General features: G+C 30.8%; 1 protein-coding gene and 1 long non-coding RNA gene across 13 annotated transcripts in view; both read left to right on the forward strand.

Moving 5' to 3' along the window:
* Window positions 1-24,640, forward strand: part of LOC127706276 (uncharacterized) — a 60,685-nt gene extending 36,045 nt beyond the window's left edge. For 2 of the 12 annotated variants that reach the window (XM_052210779.1, XM_052210777.1), the window contains 8 exons: window positions 12-62; window positions 6,208-6,283; window positions 8,350-8,580; window positions 9,262-9,349; window positions 10,204-10,309; window positions 12,127-12,299; window positions 14,081-14,187; window positions 21,302-24,640. In XM_052210779.1, coding sequence (XP_052066739.1) covers window positions 12-62; window positions 6,208-6,283; window positions 8,350-8,580; window positions 9,262-9,349; window positions 10,204-10,309; window positions 12,127-12,299; window positions 14,081-14,187; window positions 21,302-21,457 — 988 coding nt within the window. In that variant the 3' untranslated portion in view covers window positions 21,458-24,640. Of the gene's footprint in view, window positions 1-11; window positions 63-3,336; window positions 3,355-6,207; window positions 6,284-8,349; window positions 8,581-9,261; window positions 9,350-10,203; window positions 10,310-12,126; window positions 12,300-14,080; window positions 14,188-16,343; window positions 16,423-16,745; window positions 16,769-17,156; window positions 17,273-21,301 lie in introns of all 12 variants that reach the window. The other 10 variants (XM_052210788.1, XM_052210789.1, XM_052210785.1 and 7 more) reach the window with 10 other exon arrangements.
* On the forward strand, window positions 145-1,955 carry LOC127706278 (uncharacterized). Its single transcript, XR_007984352.1, has 2 exons — window positions 145-768; window positions 1,062-1,955. It is a non-coding gene; the product is annotated as an uncharacterized LOC127706278 (long non-coding RNA).
* Window positions 24,641-24,955: the final 315 nt, after the last annotated feature.

The following is a 24,955-nucleotide window of genomic DNA, read 5'->3' on the forward strand; positions in this document are numbered from 1 at the left end:
AATTAAATCAGGTATCCAAGAAGCAGTAAATCTATTAGGATTAAGAAAGATTGGAAATTCTGGTAAGAGTTATCTCCCATTATACAACACAGTTGTATGTTGACATTTGCATTCTTTCTTTATGTTAAAATTGTTTTGTTCTCTACAGTTTTTGTCGAGCCTGCGACTTTTGTCGCAGAAAGCTCGACATAGGGATAGTGATCCGGCGGCGGCGGCGTTAGCTAACTTCTTAAAAGCTTTATATTTTAGAAGGTGGAAGGTCTGGATGCTTCATACTTTGTATATGGATGCCTCATGTTACGAAGTTTCTGTCAGTCACATGTCCAATGTCCTTGACCTCATTTTCATGGTTCAGTGACTACTTGAAAAAAAAGTTCAGATTTTTTGTAATGTTAGATTCTCTCTTATTATAAGTAATAGGATAACTCTATTTGGTATGTGCGTACCTTGCAAGGTCCTCATGCCCGTCAGACAGTTTTCACTTGACCTCGACCTCATTTCATGGATCAGTGAACAAGGTTAAGTTTTGGTGGTCAAGTCCATATCTCAGATACTATAAGCAATAGGTCTAGTATATTCGGTGTATGGAAGGACTGTAAGGTGTACATGTCCAACTGGCAGGTGTCATCTGACCTTGACCTCATTTTCATGGTTCAGTGGTTATAGTTAAGTTTTTGTGTTTTGGTCTGTTTTTCCTATACTGTATGCCATAGGTCTACTATATTTGGTGTATGGAATGATTGTAAGGTGTACATGTCTAGCGGGCAGGTGTCATCTAACCTTGACCTCATTTTCATGGTTCAGTGGTCAAAGTTAATTTTTTGAGTTTTGGTCTTTTTTTCTAATACTATATGCAATAGTTCAACTATATTTGGTATGTGCGTACCTTGCAAGGTCCTCATGCCCGTCAGACAGTTTTCACTTGACCTCGACCTCATTTCATGGATCAGTGAACAAGGTTAAGTTTTGGTGGTCAAGTCCATATCTCAGATACTATAAGCAATAGGTCTAGTATATTCGGTGTATGGAAGGACTGTAAGGTGTACATGTCCAACTGGCAGGTGTCATCTGACCTTGACCTCATTTTCATGGTTCAGTGGTTATAGTTAAGTTTTTGTGTTTTGGTCTGTTTTTCCTATACTGTATGCCATAGGTCTACTATATTTGGTGTATGGAATGATTGTAAGGTGTACATGTCTAGCGGGCAGGTGTCATCTAACCTTGACCTCATTTTCATGGTTCAGTGGTCAAAGTTAAGTTTTTGAGTTTTGGTCTTTTTTTCTAATACTATATGCAATAGTTCAACTATATTTGGTATGTGCGTACCTTGCAAGGTCCTCATGCCCGTCAGACAGTTTTCACTTGACCTCAACCTCATTTCATGGATCAGTGAACAAGGTTAAGTTTTGGTGGTCAAGTCCATATCTCAGATACTATAAGCAATAGGTCTAGTATATTCGGTGTATGGAAGGACTGTAAGGTGTACATGTCCAACTGGCAGGTGTCATCTGACCTTGACCTCATTTTCATGGTTCAGTGGTTATAGTTAAGTTTTTGTGTTTTGGTCTGTTTTTCTTATACTGTATGCAATAGGCCTACTATAGTTGGTGTATGGAATGATTGTAAGGTGTACATGTCTAGCGGGCAGGTGTCATCTGACCTTGACCTCATTTTCATGGTTCAGTGGTCAAAGTTAATTTTTTGAGTTTTGGTCTTTTTTTCTAATACTATATGCAAAAGTTCAACTATATTTGGTGTATGGAAATATTTTATGATCTATTTGTCAGTCACACAGTTTTTTTTTTTACCTTGACCTCATTTTCAAGGTTCATTGCTCAGTGTTAAGTTTTTGTGTTTTGGTCTGTTTTTCTTAAACTAAAAGCAATAGATCAACTATATTTGTTGTATGGAAGAATTGTTAGCTGTACATGCCTGCCTAGCATGGTTCATCTGACCTTGACCTCATTTTCATGGTTCATTGGTCAATGTTTAGTTAACTTGGTTAATAATAAGTTTATGTGACAGTTGTAATAAAGCTTTATATTTAGGACTATCAACATAATATCAATGATAAGTAAAGAAGGCGAGACATTTCAGTGTGTGCACTCTTGTTTACTTTAAAGTATAACTGCAACCTGTTCAAATGTACTTTTATTTAGGATGTGAGAATTGCTGCATCATAATTAGCAATATGAAATATGTTGTCTATTAATATAATTTACATAATCTGTTGATGACATAGCATTGCATTCAATATCACTCTTTGTTTATCTATCGTTATTCAAGCAATCACATCAGTGTTTAAAATTTTAAATCTTATCAATATATCACAGCTATTCTTTCTAAAACATTTAAGTATTAGGGTACCTTTATCCTTTTAGAAATGAATTTCTTTAAAGTTTTATTATAAAATTAAGTTTAATCCTGATGCTATAAACTTCAACAAAGGCTGCTACTCACATTCTACTTTATAAACCAAAATTATCCACAGACTGGTATTGTATAATTGTGATGTCACTCAATATCATTTTTGACCTTTGTGTACCTGAGCTGCCTGATGGTATAATATTTATTTGTCAATGAGATAAATATATTTTTAAGATATTGATCATACCTTTTTCTTTTTAAATCCCTGTTAATTAATATTCTTACAAAAATTGCATCTTCAAGATAACTGATTTTTAGTTGCCTTCCACTTTTATGCTAAATGAACATAATTGGGCAGTATTTCGAAATTTTATAAAATTATTTACCTATCTGAAACATGTTGCACTGCATCTGAATATCAAAAAAATTTATATATTATTATGTAGCATTTATACTTTCAAACCAATCTAATCAATTAAAATTAAATAGGTTTTAAAATGTATAGAATGTATTATGAAGCAGCAAAAAAAATGCCTTTTTGTCACTTTAAATTGCAGTATTTCTCCAAATTCCGTCAAAAAAAATTGTATAAAAATTATATATTATTGGTGTGAGCAGTTCTGTTTATATAGAATTAAAAGCTGTGACCTTTACATTTTAAATGAAGTGCAGAAGTGATTCTTGCCAAAAATGTGATGGTCACTTGCTTTCATTTCATATAAATTTTCAAAAACACAGCATTCAATTCTTTAATTTCTTAAATAAACAGATCTTCGAAATAAAAAAATGAATGCGTTATTAACAATTTGAATATGAAAGAAAAACCTAAAAAACAAAACTTTGGCAGAAATTGTCTAGTGAGTATCAATTCACACCAAATCAAGTATGTGTCATGTAGCTAAAATTTGAATATTAATTATGAATATGATATTGTTTTGCAAATAAATAATTCTTATGTGTTTTTTTAAGCTACGAGATGTATTATCAGTAAGACTTTCATATACTTTTCTTCAGATGTTGTCAACTTTATAGAAATGTTTTTGAATGTACATATCTTTTTTAAATAATTTGCAAATGTCTCCAGCAACATTTAATTATTCCCCTTGTATTTGCTTAAAACCTTTCTTTTTTTAGTTATAGAGTTCTTGCTCACACTTCCAAAGCATGTGATATATGTATATACATTTATTATCGACCTTTGAATAATGGGGATAAATCTAACATGGCATTTTTTCTCTGTGGCAAAGAAACAGACAGTTATCCTGATGACCCCCCCCCCCCCCCCCCTTTCCATCCCCACCCACATTGTATAGACAAAATTTGTCCTGATCAACACACATAGAATTGGAAAGAGACACAACACCCGAAACAAAATATTTGTTCTTTATCTCTTCATTTATACAAGAGTTTTTTTTAAATTAAGCAAATAATATTTGATAGATTTACCATATTAAGATAAAGAAGAACAACTGGAGTTATAAATTTGTAGGCACTTTCACTGGACAGGTTGTGTTGGAAATTTTATGAAACAAATCATCATTGAACTAAAACACTTGAGTAGCCCCTCCTGTTTATATTGTATGACTGACATGTCTGCATGGTTGTAGTACAATTGTTTACTGTTGTTTAGTTATTATCAGTATTTTGTTTTAAGAACTTATCTGCATGTATAATTTAGGACAGAAAAAGTATGAAAAGATTGCACCACCCTTTTAAATCTGCTTGTAATCCAATATATATCATGAATCACCCCATTGCTAGATGAATACACACTTAACATGTAAGACCAAAATCTAACAAAAGAAATACATGTACATTGTATATCCATGGTATAATTAAAATTTGATAAATCTTCATTTAACCATGCTTATTAATGAACAATTTCTTAACTGTACAATGAATCTTTTTTTATAACAAGAAATTAATTCAAGAAATTTTCCATTTATATTTTTGAAATTGAAATTATTCATAAATCTTCTGATTTTGACTATATAAATATGACCATGATGGTCTAAGTTGTCCAACTACTGTATCACTAGCATGTCAACACTGAGGTTATCCCGCATGTATCAAATGCATTGATTCCAATTCTAATGGACTAGGATTGTCAGTTTTCCTACCGAAGGTCCATGGTTATTTCTGGGCAATACTGCTTCCTCCAACAACAAAATCTGACCACCATGAAATAGTCAATAGTGCTGAAAGTGGCTTTAAATACCAATCAATCAATCAATCAATCAATCAATATGATAAAAAAAAATTAAGTCATTGCTAGGTGTAGGTGAAGAATTGATGAAGATTTATTGAAAATTGTTATGTTTAGGTCAAATAATAATTTTAATTGCCACCCCCCCTTTTTTCAAAGTTTAAAAGCTTTCATAAGCTTTGATTTAAAAACAGCAAAACATTTTTTTTCTTATATTGTGATCATGTGACATCTTAGTTAATGGTTTTACATACCAATACTTTCTCTGAAGTTTTTGTGATTTAAAGGTAATCGATACAGTGAAACTTGGTATTACCTGATTTATTAGAATTATTGATAGCTCATACAAACTTGGTATTACCTGATTAATTAGAATTATTGATAGCTCATACATATTTAACTTATAAGTGATTTAACAATACTATCATTGGAATTATTTTTTGTTTAATTAAGGATTTACACATACTTTAAATGGTTCAGGGCATTTTTTTTTTATCACTACAGCAAAGACAATTATTGAATTTAAGATTTCTAAGTATTATAGACAATAAAGAATTCATACAGTTAAAAATTTCCTGCTTCAGAATCCAATATTGAATTGTTATTATTAGTCATAAAGTAAGCTAACTGTACAAATTTTAAGAGAAAGGGAGGGATGCATGATTTCAGTATAAAAATATGGAGATGAGGTGTGATCAGTGTTTACCTTGTAAATATATAGTGCATATAAGGGGAGTTTTAAAAGTTTCTTATTTTATTGTCTTTTTATGATTTTGAGATGTAATAAGGAGAGAAATGACATCTTAGAAAAATATAAAACAAAGCTTTTTATTGAAAGTTGAGGCAAAAGGAATTTACTAGTGTTTTTGTTGAAACTACATGTATAGTACAACAATAAGATTTTCTTAGACTATTAGTTCTGGCAATGGAGTAGTCTAATTATATATTATCTAAAGCTTATACTTTTCAGATCATATTAATTCTGTTAATGTATAAATTATTTTTATTCCTGAACTTGCTGATATACTTGCCATTGTTCATTAAACAAACAACATGAATAATATTTTGGAAAGCCATTTCATGTATACAGAATGCAATAGCACATTTAAAATAAATTTCATAACCTATTGTAATAGGTGATTAAATGTATATGTAAGATCCATAAGGACATTGTTCAATCAGTATAGCCAAATAGAATTTGATAATATATTACAACTTTTAAAATCCTATTTGATATTTGATTGATTTGAATTAAATAAAATTTAAATCTTTAAGCAAGGTGAATTTTATTGTCACAGTATTAGTTGTAGAATAAGTTTTAACTAGTTAAGACAAATAAAAGGAAAAACTGATAAAGACGTGTAGAATTTTACTGGATTATCGTAAAGGGTTTAATGAATTAAATTTCAGATCAGTTTGAATATATGCCGTTAACATTGGACTTGTAATCAATAGGGTGAAGTTTGCATAGTAACCGTGGTGTGGGCCATGGGTCGTAAAAATACAATACATTAAAACACTGATTCAATCTTTGTATTGTCAAACTATTGTTTTGATATTTGAGGAATTTATTTAATAGAAACTGGTTTTGTGTTTATTTTCATAAGTGTAATTATGAATAATTCTCTTGCTAGTGCTGTTGGAGATGTAAAAATTCTTGATGTGAACCAAGAAGGAAAATTTGTGCGACTTGTCAATGAAGGCGGCAAGGTAAGATATTGTTTGTCACTTTAAATTTCTACAAAGACCTGGTGGGTGTTGATGACAAGATATAGGTTTTATAGTATATGCACACTTATATTTTGACAATCTTGAGAATCTGTTTTGTTAAATTGATATTTTTGACACGGGTTCAATTTGTGGTCTGTTGTTTCATTATTATTTAGGTATTTGCTGTGTTATAAGAAAATGTAGCTAGGTCATGCTTTGTTTTTCTAGAATCAAACTTCTTTTTGATTTAAGGAAAATGCAAACATCAACTAAATAGAAAACAGCTAAACCCATTAAACATTGCATATGTGTAATTTGAGAACTTATGGTAAATTTAAGTTAATGATTTGAAAGTTCAATGTCATTAATAAAAAAAAGGATAGTAACAATTTGCCAACTACCCATGTTTAATTGATATTGCACATGCCATGCATTACTGAATGTTTCGATAGAAAAAAATTCTTTTCAAAATTATTCTTTAGTTTTGTGCTTATAAATATTCAATATTATGCCTTTATTTAATCTGGTTATGAATCTATTAAGCTGGGATAATTAGTGTCTATTGAAAAAGCATTTATATTAAAAACTTTGTAATATTGAAAGCATTTTATGAAAAGCAAACATTTAATTATTTTTTTTGTCTAGAGGTTGAACATGAATGATATATTAGTAGGGTTTTAGTTTTAAATTCATATTAACAAGAAAGGTATCACAACAGGTTTGTTTGTGTCTAAAGATTTATATCACTTAGAATTGTACTACCAAATGTCATGTATAATGATCCATATTTGAGTCTTTTATACAAACAGAGTAATTATGCATTTCACCCTCTAAATTATAAATAGAAAACCAGACATATTTTTTTTATTACCTTTGAAAATATGTTCCATTAAACATTGATAATTTACTCTAATTAATATTAATATAAATAACATTGTAAATATAACTGTAATTTAAAATATTTTATCGTAACTACAAATTCTTTGGAGTTGAACACAGAGATATCATACAAGCTAGGTATGTTTGGGTCGTTATTTGTAGGTGAAAACATTCAATATTTACTTTGTTCTCCAAATTCTTGTATTTGATATGAATGAATACATGTTTCATTATATTTCAAAATCAGACTATTTACTTTACTAGTAAGCACTTAGGTTTTGAAAAATGGCATAGTAAACACTTTGGTTTTTAAAAATGGCAGAGTTTGATATACTGGTTTTAAAGTGACTGGTTCATTTCAAAAGAAGCCTAATTATATCTCAAATCTGAGCTTATTAGTTGGCCCTGGCACCTGTCTGACTGGTTAAGAATTAAAAATGTTATTTGTTTAAAACAGTTTGAATAAAACTGATTGTATAATTCTTTTGACAGACTGGCAGTGATGATATTTTTTCATATTTTGGGGGAAAATGAAAAATATTTTATCACAATAAAATGTTTTTTGTGATAGTTTGTGTGTGTCTTCTGTCTGTTAAGTTTTTACATGTTAATGTTCTCTGAAACCACTGAATCAAATGGAACCAAATTTAGCAGCAATGTTTCTTGGAAGGTCATTTACAGAATTTTTAAGTTGGTTCCAATGGAATATTCAACATGGCTGCTTGGCCCACTCGTGTGTTCTGATTGGCTGAAATTTCAAAAATCTTCGTGTCAGAAACCACATGACCAAATTAACTACTTTGCACAGCAAAAAAATCACAAGAACTACTGGAAAAACCTCTAAGTACTATAAATTCAGAAAAAATACACTAATTTATTCATTTTTTTCAATTTTTCATCAGATACAACTATTAAGTACCATTTACCTTTAAACTGTGTCTCTCTGCCCTTAAATGCTAGATAGAACACTGACTTATCAGTTTAGGTTTTTTCTAGCTAGTGGCAAATCAACATAAAAAAAATCAAAGAAGATTTATAATAAATGCTCAGATATTATTTGATCTTGCGTATAATATTGTTAGAACATGATACAGATTTGAATATTCCAGAACTAATACAATACATTAATTAGTACTGATTATCTGGTTTGCATCAATTAATGATTACAGTGTATTTTTATCTAACAGGAAGTAGAATTTGGAGGGTATATGTTACAACAGAATGTTGGAGGTCATCCTGTTGCAGTTTACCGATTCCCTCCTAGGACGAAATTCACTGGAAACAACACAATCACAGTGTGGTCTGGAAACAATGACCCCATGCTGCATCAGCCCCCAACAGATTATGTTTGGAAAGAACAAGAAAAATGGGGGACAGGGCCAGAATGTACAACAATTTTATGTAAACCTAATGGACAGGTCAGTAGTTGGTTTCAGAGGTTAAGCATTGTTATGTATGTAACTATTAAGTTTGCATTGCATGAAAATTTTTATTGTTTCACTTCCATAAAGTTGAATTTAAGGCCTATTACCTTTTGCTTATTCAACTATATTTAAGTATTAACAATGACATAGATGCATTTAAGTAACACAAAAGACATTTTTAAATGAGCTTGGTGGATGTGCCAGGTCTATTTCAGTTTATTTTGTGAATACAATTCAACACAATAACAGTCTATATTCTGGCTGATTTAAATCAATAGTATGCAGTGACAATTCTTTTTAAATTTGGATTCCAAATTACTGTATGACATGAGATATTACTTGTTTGGTGTATGTGTGAAAGGTATTATGCAATAGAAGAATTAAGATGTGATAAATGTATACATACAGTATAACATATTGCCAGGCATTTTAAAGTGAAGCATTGATACAAATAATCCCTAAAAAAAAGTCTTATCTCCTTATACACTGCTTACTGAACCAATGGTAAATGGTGATTGCTGTGTTTGCCTGTCAGTCTGTTTTAATTTCATTATTGAATGGTAACTGAGATTGTTGAATTGTATCTGAGATTATTGAATGGTATCTGGGAATATTGAATGGTATCTGTGATTATTGGATGGTGTCTGAGATTATAAAATTTGTTTTTTACACCAGGCTATAGCATGGACTACAGCAGCACACAGATTTACCAAGAATGCATTCGAAGATTCTAAAGCTCCATCAGAAGTAGATCAAATTCTAGGTAAGTATAATAAAAGGGAGATAACTGGTAAATGTAAGTGAGAAAGCAACCAAGCTAAACCAATAAGTTAAATCAAAAAGACATCATTGCATTCGTATGTGTTAAAATTTCACTAAGAGAAGTTACAGTAGATTTGTTAGCAATTTACACGTAAACAAATTATTTCCATGTCTTCACTTTTTTACCCAAATGTAAAGATAAGGTTACTTTACTAGTACTCAGTAAATGGTGGAATTCCTACTCAGTAAAGGTTATCTCTGTTATGTAGGCAGGGCATTTAGCTACTATGTAATTTTCATTCTACTCTACAATTGTATCTGAAAGGACCCAAACAACCAAAGGAACTAATCAAGTTTAAGTTGTATAAAATTGACCTTTAAAAGAAAAAATATGTTAACCTCTAGATGTTATTTGTGTAGATAGGTTGCTGCATGTGCTTCCTCATTGACGTATACTCTTACATCTCCTATTATTCATGAATGAAATGCAAGGAATGTTGTGTTTAAATTCATGATATTAAACCCAAAGTGATGGAACATTGCTTTTATTGGTGTTTCTCATATCAAAGGCATAGTTAGGCCTTCAAAACAGAAAAAACTAGCACCTCACTGCAATTTCAAAATGGCCATAAACACTGGTTAAAGTGGAAATCTTTGTTAGATGGCAAAAAAGTGAAGTAAACATTCGAGAAGTTATCTCTAGAACAAATACTCAGTGACAATAAAAATATGGGACCATACACTTAAAAGAAAATGGAAATTTTAACATGTATTTTATATGAGCTTTAAATATAGCGGAAAGGTAGGTTTCAAACGAAGAAAAATTTAAGATTTATAATCACCAATATTTTGTAGATATAAATGATGAACTTGACCAAGTTAACCAAATTGATGATGAAGGTTTGACAGAAATGACAGTTAACATCAATGAGCAAAGACCAGAGGCAGTATATCTAAGGAGGTATCAAATCACTAGTGTTTTTTTAGGGTTATCAATTTTGTCAGATATAAATAATTGTTGACTCAAATATTGAACCTGATAATACTGGAGTGGGTCTTGTTGTATGTATTACACTGATTCATGTAGAAAAGACAGTAAAATGAAACCAACCCAATTTTTGTTTTCTGTATACATTCAAAACTTGCTACAAAGATCACTTATATTAAGCAAAAAAGCTGTGTGGTCAGGTCACACTCTTATCCTGCTGTAGTAATACCTAATCCTTATGAACATAAATTCAGTGGTCACCTCTTATCTCTGGTTCCTAGAATGACCTTTAAAAACAGGTTTGACTGTAATTCAAATATGTTAATCTATAATAAGCAAGAGGAGAAATGGTATCCTGTAAATAACTGTAATAAATAATAAATATAATTCACAACACATCATAGAAAATAGTATAACATGCTAATATGTATTTAGAAACTACAAAAAATGTATACAGCAAAAATAATGAAAAAAATAACTCTAAAATTGAGAATGGAAATGGGGAACGTGTCAAAGAGACAACAACCCGACCAAAGAGCAGAAGACAGCCAAAGGCCACCAATGGGTCTTCAACACAGCGAGAAAATCCCGCACGCTGAGGCGGGCTTCAGCTGGCCCCTAAACAAAAATGTGTACTAGTTCAATGAAAATGGACGTCACACTAAACTCCAAAATATCTAAATGAACTAGTCACTCGTGTATGTAACAACGTATTTGATTTTAACGAAAGAAACCTCTGTATTACTGAAAAATTATTACACCAAGGTTTTCGATATCACAAACTAGTTAAAACATTTACTAAATTTTATCGGTACAAGGACATCATTCGTAAATATAAATCAATATGCAGACATCTTATACGTTCAGGTATTTCACATCCAATCTTTTATGGTACTATTCTATACAAAGCACAAAAATGTCGACATTCACCTCAAAAGGTAACCAAACTTTTAAACAGACTTATTAAGAAGGGATATAGTTACGATACTGTTGTCAGGTCATTAAAGATGGCATATTTTGGTATTAATATTGATTCACTCATAGGGTCTTTGCATTGGAAATAAACACATTTATTCTAAAACCAGTTGTTGGCATGATACAGGTTATGTTCTCCTCATATTTTTTATAATGGTATGATACTTAACCCCAACGGGAGGGATTGTGCTTTATTTTCATATGATGAAAACAATCTTTCAATCAGTTTAATTGAGGTCTGGAGCTGGCATGTCAGTAACTGCTAGTAGTCCTTTGTTAATTTATGTATCATTGTCATTTTGCTTAGTTTCTTTTGTTACCTTTGCTGACATCGGACTCTGACTTCTTTTAAACTGAGTTTTACTATGAGTATTGCTGTGTGTTTGTTTATTCTACATTGGCTAGAGGTATAGGGGGATGGTTGAGATCTCACAAAACATGTTTAACCCCGCCGCATTTTTGCGCCTGTCCCAAGTCAGGAGCCTCTGGTCATTGTTAGTCTTGTATGTTTTTTAATTTTAGTTCATTTATATGTTTTGGAGTTTAGTGTGATGTCCATTTTCATTGAACTAGTACACATTTTTGTTTAGGGGCCAGCTGAAGCCTGCCTCCGAGGTGCGGGATTTTCTCGCTGTGTTGAAGACCCATTGGTGGCCTTCGGCTGTTTTCTGCTCTTTGGTTGGATTGTTGTCTCTTTGACACATTCTCAATTTTAAAATTAAAAAACATACCAGACTAACAAAGGCCAGAGGCTTGTTTAACTTGTTTAAATGTTTTAAATATCAGGAGAAACATTTTATTACTGTATTTTGTAGACAGAAACAGCAACCACCAACCCTGTCCCCACAGAAACATCCACATGGAAGTAATCCTATTAAAGAGGTCCATCCTCACACAAGTCAACCACGCCCTTTTACATATGGAAATGACAATAGCAGTGTAAACAGACAGTCCAGGTCACAAACAACTAGACCTGACCCTATTCCAGGTAATGTACAGCTGTGTAAACAGACAGCCTAGGTCACAAACAACTAGAACTGACCCTATTCCAGGTAATGTACAGCTGTGTAAACAGACAGCCTAGGTCACAAACAACTAGACCTGACCCTATTCCAGGTAATGTATAGCTGTGTAAACATACAGCCTATGTCACAAACAACTAGACCTGACCCTATTCCAGGTAATGTACAGCTGTGTAAACAGACAGCCTAGGTCACAAACAACTAGACCTAACCCTATTCCAGGTAATGTACAGCTGTGTAAACAGACAGCCTAGGTCATAAAACAACTAGACCTGACCCTATTCCAGGTAATGTACAGCAGTGTTAACAGACAGCTTAGGTCACAAACAACTAGACCTGACCCTATTCCAGGTAATGTACAGCTGTGTAAACAGACAGCCTAGGTCACAAACAACTAGAACTGACCCTATTCCAGGTAATGTACAGCTGCGTAAACAGACAGCCTAGGTCACAAACAACTAGACCTGACCCTATTCCAGGTAATGTATAGCTGTGTAAACATACAGCCTAGGTCACAAACAACTAGACCTGACCCTATTCCAGGTAATGTACAGCTGTGTAAACAGACAGCCTAGGTCACAAACAACTAGACCTAACCCTATTCCAGGTAATGTACAGCTGTGTAAACAGACAGCCTAGGTCATAAAACAACTAGACCTGACCCTATTCCAGGTAATGTACAGCAGTGTTAACAGACAGCTTAGGTCACAAACAACTAGACCTGACCCTATTCCAGGTAATGTACAGCTGTGTAAACAGACAGCCTAGGTCACAAACAACTAGACCTGACCCTATTCCAGGTAATGTACAGCTGTGTAAACAGACAGCCTAGGTCACAAACAACTAGACCTGACCCTATTCCAGGTAATGTACAGCTGTGTAAACATACAGCCTAGGTCATAAACGACAAGACCTGACCCTATTCCAGGTAATGTACAGCTGTGTAAACAGACAGCCTAGGTCACAAACAACTAGACCTGACCCTATTCCAGGTAGCATACAGCTGTGTTAACATACAGCCTAGGTCATAAACAACAAGACCTGACCCTATTCCAGGTAATGTACAGCTGTGTAAACAGACAGCCTAGGTCACAAACAACTATACCTGACCCTATTCCAGGTAGCATACAGCTGTGTTAACATACAGCCTAGGTCATAAACAATAAGACCTGACCCTATTCCAGGTAATGTACAGCTGTGTAAAAAGACAGTATAGGTACTAACAATTAGACCTGGCCCTATTCTGGTTAATGTGCAGCTGTGTAAAAAGACAGTATAGGTACTAACAATTAGACCTGACCCTATTCTGGTTAATGTGCAGCTGTGTAAATAGGCAGTCTAGGTCACAAAAGACAAGACCAGAAACAAATCATTTTAGATAGCTTTTAAGCCATCAAAGTATGTCATTTATGTTACCTTGTAAGCCAGCACAGTGTGTCATTTAAGTTACCTTGTAAGCCAGCACAGTGTTATTTAAGTTACCTTTTGATCCAGCACAGTATGTCATTAAGTTAATTTGCGATCCAGTACAGTATATGTCATTTAAGTTGCCTTGTGAGCCAGCATAGTATGCAATTTAGGTTACCTCGTGAGCCATCTCAGTATGTCATTTAGGTTAACTACTAGCCATACAGTATGCCATTTAGGTTAATTTAATTTTTTTTTTCATAAGATTTAAAATATAAACAAATGGCTTTTGTGAAGAAAATTTTAAAAAAATGTAATAATATTTATTATTTAATTTCAGGTGCACCCTATGCTGGTGCCTCAGCACAAAGAATGGGAAGTGCTTCACTTAGAAAATATAGTCCTACACATAATATACGAGGGAATGGTACAATTACAAATAAAAGTGTAAGTCTTGCATGCTGCATAAACATTTGCAAGATGTTTATAGTAACCTCAAAATTTAAAACCATATTTAACATGTTAGACTAACATGTAACACTAAATTTGGAAAATTTATTAAAATGCTTTTATAATGGCTTGTATAATAAGATTTGTTTTTAAAGGGAGGTTATTCTTGCATGAAAGTTAACTTTAGTGCTTCAGTAGGCTCTTAGTACTTTTTAGATATTTTTAATATCAAATACTTAGCATAAATAATTTTATTGCAGTTTTTGAATGCAGTTCCTTTTTTCATTATAGCCAGATTCAAAAACATGAATATTTTGAAACAACAAAAGTTAAATCATTTAAATTTTGATTTTACCAAAAATCAGCCTCAAACTCTGGTGTAAAAAAATCTTCAACTATTGGATATTATTATTCAAATACATGTAGCTGTTAAGAAGTATATAATAATTCTCTTACACTTTTCATACTAAAAATTCTAATAGGTGTAATTTCATAATTCTGAGAAATCAAAAATCTGTTTTGTAAATAAATGTTTTTTTTAATCATTTTTCTTTCTTTCTGTTTTTTAAATTTTAATTTATTATTTGATAATCAGATAACCTATTGCATGGACATTTCATTCTTTTGCACTGCCTGGTTTGCACTTCTTGTTTATTATAGAAAGATTTCAACAAATCAGTTACATCAAGCAATTAAAAAAAAATTCCTCTCTCATATAAAAATACCTAAATTTTCCTGAGAAGTATTGTTTGACATGGTATAATTTGTCCTTTACAAGGGAAATCTTTAAGGCTGATTCTGGAAATATTCAGATGGAAAAAAACTTCAGGTTCAAAATAAGATAACATGTGCACTTTAAAAAATACAAAAATTATGAACAAGACCTCAGAAAAATTTTGCACAGAAATTAATTGCTTTAAACAATATCATCCAATACACAATATATAATGACATATTTTGAATGATATAACTGGACTTTCTCTGGATAGGGATGCTTCCCAGTTGTATAACATACTCCTACTTATTAACATCAACGTTAAGATCATAAATAAGAAATAGTAGATTTGTTGGAACCTTTCTTAATCACATATCTTCAAGATGCACATTGTTATTAAATTGTGTGTGTGTTTTTGTGGTTTGATAATAAATGTATTTTGTGAAATTTTCATTTTCATAATTAATTGATCACTTACAAACTTCAATAAAAGGCATCTGAAATATGAAACATAAAAACATCAAATCTCTGATAATTTATTTTTTCTTTACAACCATGTACATTGGCTCCCAAGAAATTGCAAGAGTAAGCATGTAATTGCTTACATCCACTTCATTTGAACTTTGGTGGATAGTTGTCTCATTGACAAAATATAAATCACATCTCCTTATTTTTATATGCACAACTTATTTTGTTGCACACTGGTCAAGATCAGTGTCAAAACCTTTATTGTTGCAATCATTATTGTTCAGTTGAAACAGATTGATTCAGATGATTTTACCTTAGATTTATCTGAATATACTGGTATTCAGAGCAACATGTTATGTTTTTTTTAAGATTAAAAAAAAAAATCCTTTCTAACATTTGTACAGCACTTATCAGAAGATGTCATAGAGTGTCATCTTATATCAATTAATCTGAACACATATTTTTGGCCATGATTTGTATAGTGTGGCTGTTCAACTAGCATTTAAATAGCACAAATGAAAAGTTGCATTTTGCACATATCTTGAATAAATTTATTTACACTAGATATATGCACCTAGATAGATATGAAAATTGTTGCCATTCAGTAATTTTGAAGTGATTTTTAATTGTGTTTGAGTGTTCTCCAACTAATTATTGTTTACGAAACATATAATTGTTATATTGTTCAATGTACATTGAGAGGAAATTGTTCAGTATGGATTTTAGGTTTTATGAAGATGGAACAATATAATAAGAACAGACTCTTATACAACTTGCTATGAGACGATCAGTAATCAAAAAACAAAATACCCTGACTTGTCACATGCACAAGAACATGACTTTGTCAACTAATCTTATTTGAAAAACTCTGTGAATTTGGAGTCATCCATTTTATCAACAACAAAAAAAGAAAACAATGTAGATAATGACTGCAAAATGTAACCTGTTATTTTTATTTTGGATTTTTCAGAAATCTAGCTTCCTGAATTATCTCCTTACCACACCAGAACACTGATTAAATGTAAAGGTTTTCACTGTTTTATTTGGTTGTATGTAATCCTTTATTCCAATCAATATGGTGTTGGTCAGTTGTAGCTATCTTGTCAAAGGTTGATAATTCATAGCAATTCATGGAACTAAATGGAGATTTATTCCTTAAAATTATAAAATATTTTTGATAAGTTCAGGTAAGAAATACTGAACATGAAAAATTGTATATTTAGATGTTTTACTTAAGAATATTTTGGTCAATGATACATTTAACAATTATTGCATCTGAAAGCTTTCAATAGATACACAAATAATACGTTGGTCCTTAGTTTCACAGAATAATCAAAAACTCTATCATTAGTATTTTATTTTTGTTTGCTAGATAACTCTGGTGTTGGAATAGAGGTTTATATAGTTGTTTATTTTTCAAATAATGTGTGGAGCTTATACATTATAATTCTGTTGTTTTAATTATTTATTGTTTGAGTTTATTAAATCTTGTATTTAGAATGAAACTGAGATTTCAAGATATGAAGTTTAGATCTTATTTATTGAAAAATACAACTACTAAAAAAGTCAAGTTTCCACATTATTTTGAAAATATTTGTAATTATTGCAAATTGGTTGTGTATTGATACATATTTCAACTTTTACCACATTTTGTATTCAATTTCTGAAAATCTCATTTTCATTGTAGGACAAGGGATGTAACTGTGTTTTTCACTAATGTCCATGCACATGGTATTCTTATATGTTTAAATGTTAATCAGTTTTGACACAACTCTATTTTTAGGCTGGCTCAATACGTATTGGACAACCATCGCCTTTTCATTCTCCTCTACAACAGGAGTTTGCCCAAGCTTATGACAACCGATTGACTTCTCTCGTGCGCTTCAGTTCATAACTTAGGTGTGTTTTACACAGCAAAACTTTTTATTTTTTCTTTTCTTAATAACAGATCAAGAATCATCTCAAAAGTTTAATTATATTTGTAGAATAACTTTATCTCATGAATGGGTGGTTAAAGTCTTTTATTGGTGCATTTTACATTGATATGAACTTCTATTTTTTTAACCATGGTCTTTTATTGTAAAATTATAAATAATGATTTACCAGGCTATAAAGATAAATACGGAATGTCAGTTTTAATAACAGGCAAAACACAGAATCAACATTTCTTTCAACTTTTGTTTATTGGATGGGTGCAATTTAGTTAAATTAACATGTACTTTCATCTTCCTTCATGCCACTTTTAACAGATTCTAATGAAAGTCTAGTTTTAATCAGATTGCTATGCAAGTTAATGTTTTAAAAAAGTAACTTAAAATACAAGTAAACTTTTGAGATGATGTCTTACAAATGCTATTTGCTAATGCTGAAGATAGTCCTGTCTAAGTTTTATTTTATGTACCTGTATTGGTAATGGTCTAGAAGATAATTGTTCATTTATATGCATAAACAATCTCAGGCTTTTCCTGAAAATAATTTTTATGAGAGGGTTATTTTTTATTCCAGATATTGAATATTTGTAGCGGTGAAAAAATAACTAAAACATGCTTAGGAGGTTCTATTTCTTTAGACACAAGTTCTTACCCTTCCAAAATTTCTGTATCTGGTGTTGATAAAGAATATTGGAGAAAAGTCATTTTTTTATGACAGCATTACGAATAAGTTTATAAAGTTATGTTTTTCAGAATAATTGAATTAAAGTTCTAGATTTTAGTCAAGCACATAATTACTTTGATTATTTTGGTTGTAACTTTAGTTTTTTGTTCAATTTCTCTACCATGTGACCTTGTACTAATTTTTCATTGTTTAGTTCATCAACTGAACATAGACGAAGGTTAACATGAATTTCTCACAAAGATATGTACCTCTGTAATATTAAATGAAGCAGACATCACTGAACACTAAAACTTAGGCAGTATGAACTATAAAAACCCATGGAGACATCATGGTTTTTTGACTCTATAATGTTTTTTTAATCAATCAATGAATTGTATCTAGTTTCATGTTGATAGCAAGGTTCTCCAGTAATTCTAATGATTGTGGTTTGACTCTAAGCATTTCAAGCAGTATATTATATCAATTGTGTCGCTTGATGTCGAAATTATCTGATAGATAAGATTTACAAAATAGAGGAGGTCTGATAATAGAAATAAGTTATATTAAACTCAAGTATCAAAATTATCCAAATACATATAATGCAATTGTTAATAGGACCCAGCTGAATATTTAGTGGTGCCCTTAAGTAATCACTGTCTGTCCATCTGTCTGTCAGTACTTCTATGTTGTGTGATAAGTCAATATTGCCACAACTGATTTCCAAAATTTATATGCACAGTGTCAATACCTTTGAAAGGAAGGTCCCTGTTGATTAGTGATAAATTTGGACAAATATTTTGTTAAAAAAAACTTTTAAATATTGAGAAACCTCTTTTTATATTTATTTCAACAAAAACTGATATATAAATATAATTTGCTATTCCAAAATGATTCTCTGTGTCAAAAATTATTGGTTGCCCACCATTAACGAAACTTATTTTTATCGAGAACTCTTCCTGAATTAATTGCTGGTGTCTAAATTTATAAAAATTGACAAACCATGAACATGAATTGCTGTCTACGCATCAGTTTCTGTGCCATGACAAAAATGTGCTAGGGGGGGCCCTTGCTGACATGTCAGTTTTCAAGTTATCTATGGTGGGTATGAGCAAAAGGAGATGTTGGTTTTTTATATCAATGATACAGCAACTTAACAACACAAAAAATATAAGACATTCAGATGTGTACAAACAGTCTTCAGAATAGGCAGATGTCTTAAAATTAGTTTAACCTCTAAATATCTTCAAGTTGAAAAAAAAGAAAAATATCTGTTTAATACATACTGACATTTGAATGATATGCCATCTACCAAACATTTCTCTAACTAAAGGATAACTCAGTTGTAACACATGTTCTATATTCATTTCAAATGAATTATATGTATATCTGATAAATAAATCAAATACGGTCAATTCATAGATTTAAAATTTATAGCATAATTTATATGCAGCATTTACTCAAATCATAATAGTTCAACTCACTTTCATGTCCATTTGTCTAATCCAAATTTTAAATACACAAAAAATAAATTTCTGATTTTCAGAAAAACTTATATCCAGTCACTGCTGATATTCACAAAAAAGAATAAGAAAAGCCCATCAAATTGCTGTTTTCAATCCTGCACGGGGCAGGTGCACTCAACTCTAATCTTAATTGACTAGGATTGTCAGTTTTCCTACCAAAGGTCGGAGGTTCTCTCTGGGCACTCCGGCTTCCTCCACCAATAAAATCTGACTGCCACGAAATAGCACAATAGTGTCGAAAGTAGCGTTAAGCACCAATCAATCAATCAATCAAATTGCTGTTTTCAGTGTTGCATGTGTGACATATATCTCCTGTTGTAACATATATATTTCTTTTTATGTTTATCAGTTACATTGTAATGCAATTCCACCTTTTTGATTGAGCCTGCATATAAGACTGTTAGAAATCCTTCAGGTTCCAATGATATGTCAATGATATGTATGGATGATACCAATGACATTACACTGTGTGTAGATTTTACATCCAAATTGTAGCATATTTATCAATGTTAATGTGTGCAGGTCTAACTTATTAAAATACATTAACCAACCAATATAACATGTTTTAAATACATCTGCAATTTTACATAATTGTTTTTATACAGCACCTATTTAAATAGATGGTCGTTTATGCAGTTTCTATACCCAAATTTCTTTTTTTATAGAAACATATGTTCTCACTAATTACTAAGAGTTTTACATATAAGCTATATGAACAAAATGGGTAACTTGTAGCTTCTAGTTGGTTATTAATTGGTTATACCAAAGTTTACTGCCATCAGTTTATCAGATATATATATATGAGGTTGTCATTTTATTGTACGATTTTACAATGTTATTAAATTTAAAAAAGAAAATGTGATATATAAAAATAAGAAGATGTTGTATGATTGCCAATTAGACCACTCTCCAAAAGAGACCAAATAACATAGAAATTAACAACTAAAGGTCACCGTATGGCCTTCAACAATGAGCAAAGCCCATACCGCATAGTCAGCTATAAAAGGCCCCAAAATGACAAATGTATAACAATTCAAACGAGAAAACTAAAGGCCTAATTTATGTACAAAATAATGAACGAAAAACAAATATGTTACACAGCAACAAACGACAACCTGTGAATTACAGGCTGCTGACTTGGGACAAGCACATACAGAAACTTGTTTGAAGGCACCAACCCTCCCCCTAACCTGGGACTTTCTTGCTGATGAGACTACTATCTACTGGAGTCAATATGTTGTGAATGCCTTCAACAATGAGCAACACCCAATACTGCATAGGATGCTTTAAAGACATCACAAATTTGAAACACATTCAAACAAGAAAACAAACGGCCTGATTGATTCTAAATAATAAAGGTAAAACAAATATGGCACACTGCAACCGATGACAACCACTGAATTACAGGCCCCAAACTTGGGACGTGTTTCATAGCTTGACCAATAATCTTTCTTTTCTTCTATAAAAAGATTTAATTCTTTTCTTCTATAAAAAGATGTAATTCTTTTCTTCTATAAAAAGATTTAATTCTGTCAGGAAAACTGACAATAACCTTAATTATTCTCTCAACGTAAAATCTAAGATTGGTGCTTCCAAATTTTGACGGTAAAAAAGAAAGTTAAATTTTTAGCATATCATATGGATACAATATATTGCTGTCATAAAAAAAAACCCAAGGTTAGTTAAAAGAACTGTTCCCTAAATAGAAAGAAAATATTTCTTATTTGTATACTTTTAAATTATCTCCAGTTCTTTAATATTTGTTATTTATAATAATTGAGTTATGTCTAAAATTTCAATTTAATTTCAGCAGGAAGATGAACAGAATGAAAGAACTTCAACACCACCGAATCCTTTCATGACTCCACATAACAAGTTCGACAATGGGCTTAAACAACTTGCGTCTCAACACAATGTAGACTTCTTGCCACCTATGCCAAGGCCACCATTATTTTCAACATGGTAGGGTTTGACTGAGGAGAAGATGCTTTAGTACGCTAGGATATTTATATGATACCTAAGTTTATTTATTTGCAGTATACTGTTTTCTGTTATCTATAAATCTCATTCAATTCCATGGTTATTACCTCATTAATTTCACCTGATTGAGCATGGCTTAAACAGCAACATAATTTAGGGATGATTTATTAAAGAAATGTAAATAGTGAAACTGATTTCTTTTCATCTAATGGATATCGCCATATGAATATATTTTAATACTTTACTGAACATGCACCTGTGATTTACATTTACATATTTGAGTATTGTGTAGACGAAGCATGTACTTCATACTAAGGATATCTTTGAGGACTTTTTATAGCCTACCTTTTCTGAAAAGAATATGGTTTAATTATGAAGCCCTTTAAGTCATACCTAATCAGGTTGAAATTATCAAATAATTATTTGAAGAAGAATAGAAAATGCTTCATAAGAATTATAGAATTTTCAGGGAATACTTTTATGTTTATGATATATTGGATGGATCAATCAATGAAATTAAAATAAGGCATTTGTTATTTTATGAGAAATTTTCAAATGCCAAAGATCAGTGTTTTTAAGGCAAAACTTAAGGTGAAAAGCGAAATTTTAGTAGAATCCTTATTTGTGTCTTTTAATGTGATGATTTCTGAAAAATTAATAAACAATTTTGAATAGGCATTTTTTTTAAACATTTAACTGTGGACATGTGTGTGTAGTGTAGACCAGGGATTTGTCTTAATCATCGAACATTTTATAGTACAATGTATATAAAATCATTCAGGGATATAACTGGTCTATACATTTAAACACTTAGTTACATTTTAAGATAAACTGTTTTTAATGTAATTTTTAACTAAGAGGTAATAAATATCCTTCCTAATGTAATAGATAAGTTTTCCTTTTTTTTTAAAGAAATATTTATTATTGACAGGGTTAATACAGGGTATATTTTGTTAACATATTTCTATTCATTTTCTGATTCAATCAGAATATTTCTTTGGTGGTATGGGAAGGGAAAATTTCTTTTTTTCACAAGTGTAAAACATTGGTTTGATTATCTCCCTTTATTTATTTTAATGGATTAAATTATTAATTGATGTGATGTTTTCCTGATCTATAATCTTTACAACAGTTAACATTACTAGTTAAGCCTATTCTAAATGTGCCAAATGTAAAACTGTTATTTTTATATGGTCTTGTACTTAATAGACGACACCTGCTGACTTTCTGCATTTAATTGTTTACTATATATGTAGCTAGTATGTATTTGTTTATATAACATAGTATATAATTTTTTCATATTCATTATCAGACTATTTAAGTAATTGTATTTCATCAAAGGCAAAGTTTTGCTCTACATTTATAAAATAGTTATATTAAACTGGAATGTTTGGCTCATTATGCCAAAAGAAAACACTTTTAAGATAATTAAAAAATGTGTCAATGAAAATGAAGCCCTGTGTTTTAGATAATTTTTTTCATTTTATAAATTAACTCCCTTGGAAATGTATAATATTTTGAATTGCAGATAAACCTCTACATGTCTTTTGTTTTGGTTGTGTATGGGGTTGCTGTCTCTGATGTTTGCCTGACATCCATGAAAACAAAAACACGAAATGTTAAAGTAAGAATATGTCTTTTTTCAGTAATGTATTCCTGTACAAAATGTCTTTATTTATCTGATATGAGAAATGTTAGTTAGTGAATACATTACCATTATATTAAAGAAATAGTATGCAAGTATTGTTAACAGTTATCTTGTCATTGTATATGATTGATAATGAATTGTTAACAGTTATCTTGTCATTGTATATGATTGATAATGAATTGTTAACAGTTATCTTGTCATTGTATATGATTGATAATGTATTGTTAACAGTTATCTTGTCATTGTATATGATTGATAATGAATTGTTAACAGTTATCTTGTCATTGTATATGATTGATAATGTATTGTTAACAGTTATCTTGTCATTGTATATGATTGATAATGAATTGTTAACAGTTATACTTATCATTGTATATCATTGATTTGTTAATAAAATAGAGAAAATTTCTGTGATTTTAGAAGACTGTGATATACAAATAATTTTATATAGCTGTTTGTAGTTGTTTAGTGCTCATGAAGCAGAATATATATAAACCAATGAATATGCATTATTCATATTGTAGTTTTCTTGGAAGAATTTATGCATAAATATCATTTATAAAGTGCAACTTTAGTTTAATATGATATATAATTTATTTGAATACATACAATTTAATTGTTCCAAGAATAAATAAATGTTTTGTGTTTGTTTTGTTTATATTTTGTAAGTGATTGTCTCAATTACATTTCATATCTTTATTTTTTGTTGAGAAAAAAGTCATTGAAAGTTCATATTGAATTAAGAATTGTGAAGAACAATCTTTTTCATGTCCTATAGGTCATTAAACACACGGTCATGTGTGAACTATGTAATAATATCTCTTTTTAGTTTAAGTTTAATTTGTTCGTTTTTTTAAATTATGGGGAACCTTTGAAGAAAATTTCCTGTAAATTGAGTATCATTTCATAATGCTGGGTGAAATTCTTGTTTAAAGTAAGAAGAAAGTGGTACAAGCAAGGAAAGGTATGCATTTCAAATTTCAAAAAGGCCTGAGCAAATGTTCGATCATCATTCCAGACTTTAAAATATTACTAAATCACAAAGGTTTTGGGAATGGGTACCTCATATTTGTAACCAACTGACTTCTGTAATTTTCAAACCAGACAACTAAAGTTTGAAAGTGTTGACATAAACATTGAAGACTTTGGAGATTTTTGTCCTTACTACTGTTTACTGTTCTCAGAATGGGGATTTTTTGTCCTTACTACTGTTTACTGTTCTCAGAATGGAGATTTTCACTTCAAGTTCCCTCTTCCACTGCCAATGTAATATGACGTCTGGATATTTAAGGAAAACATATTTCAATGTTATGTATGGATGTCGGATGAGCATTGCAGGCTCCTTGGAGCTTACAGTTTTAAATTTTAATTTGCATATATTTTAATTAGTTAGTGTTAATTTGTATTTTGCTTTTATATTTTTAAAATTTGAAAAGTATTTTCTTATAATGAACACTTGCAGTGTTGAAGTATTACATGTTAGATCAAAATATTTCATATATAATAAATACAATGATTTTGTCGGTTTGTTTTCTTCTTATTCAAAATTAGACATGTGATGTGTGAGTATGAATAAATAAATTGGTGAGTATGAATAAATAAATTGACTGTAAATTCTGAAATTTTGGCAATGTTTTCATTATTTCAAAAAATGTGACAGGATATGTTTGGTAGAATAGATTTACATTTCAAATTTTGATAAACAATTTGTATGCAGCATTTCCTGAAATTGCAATAATAAATCTGACATTTTTGTCCACAGTTTAATCATTGCAATAATAAATCTGACATTTTTGTCCACAGTTTAATCATTATAATAATAAATCTTACATTTTT

Source organism: Mytilus californianus, unplaced genomic scaffold (assembly GCF_021869535.1).
Source record: "Mytilus californianus isolate M0D057914Y unplaced genomic scaffold, xbMytCali1.0.p SCAF_6, whole genome shotgun sequence".
Classification (NCBI taxonomy): Eukaryota; Metazoa; Mollusca; class Bivalvia; order Mytilida; family Mytilidae; genus Mytilus; species Mytilus californianus.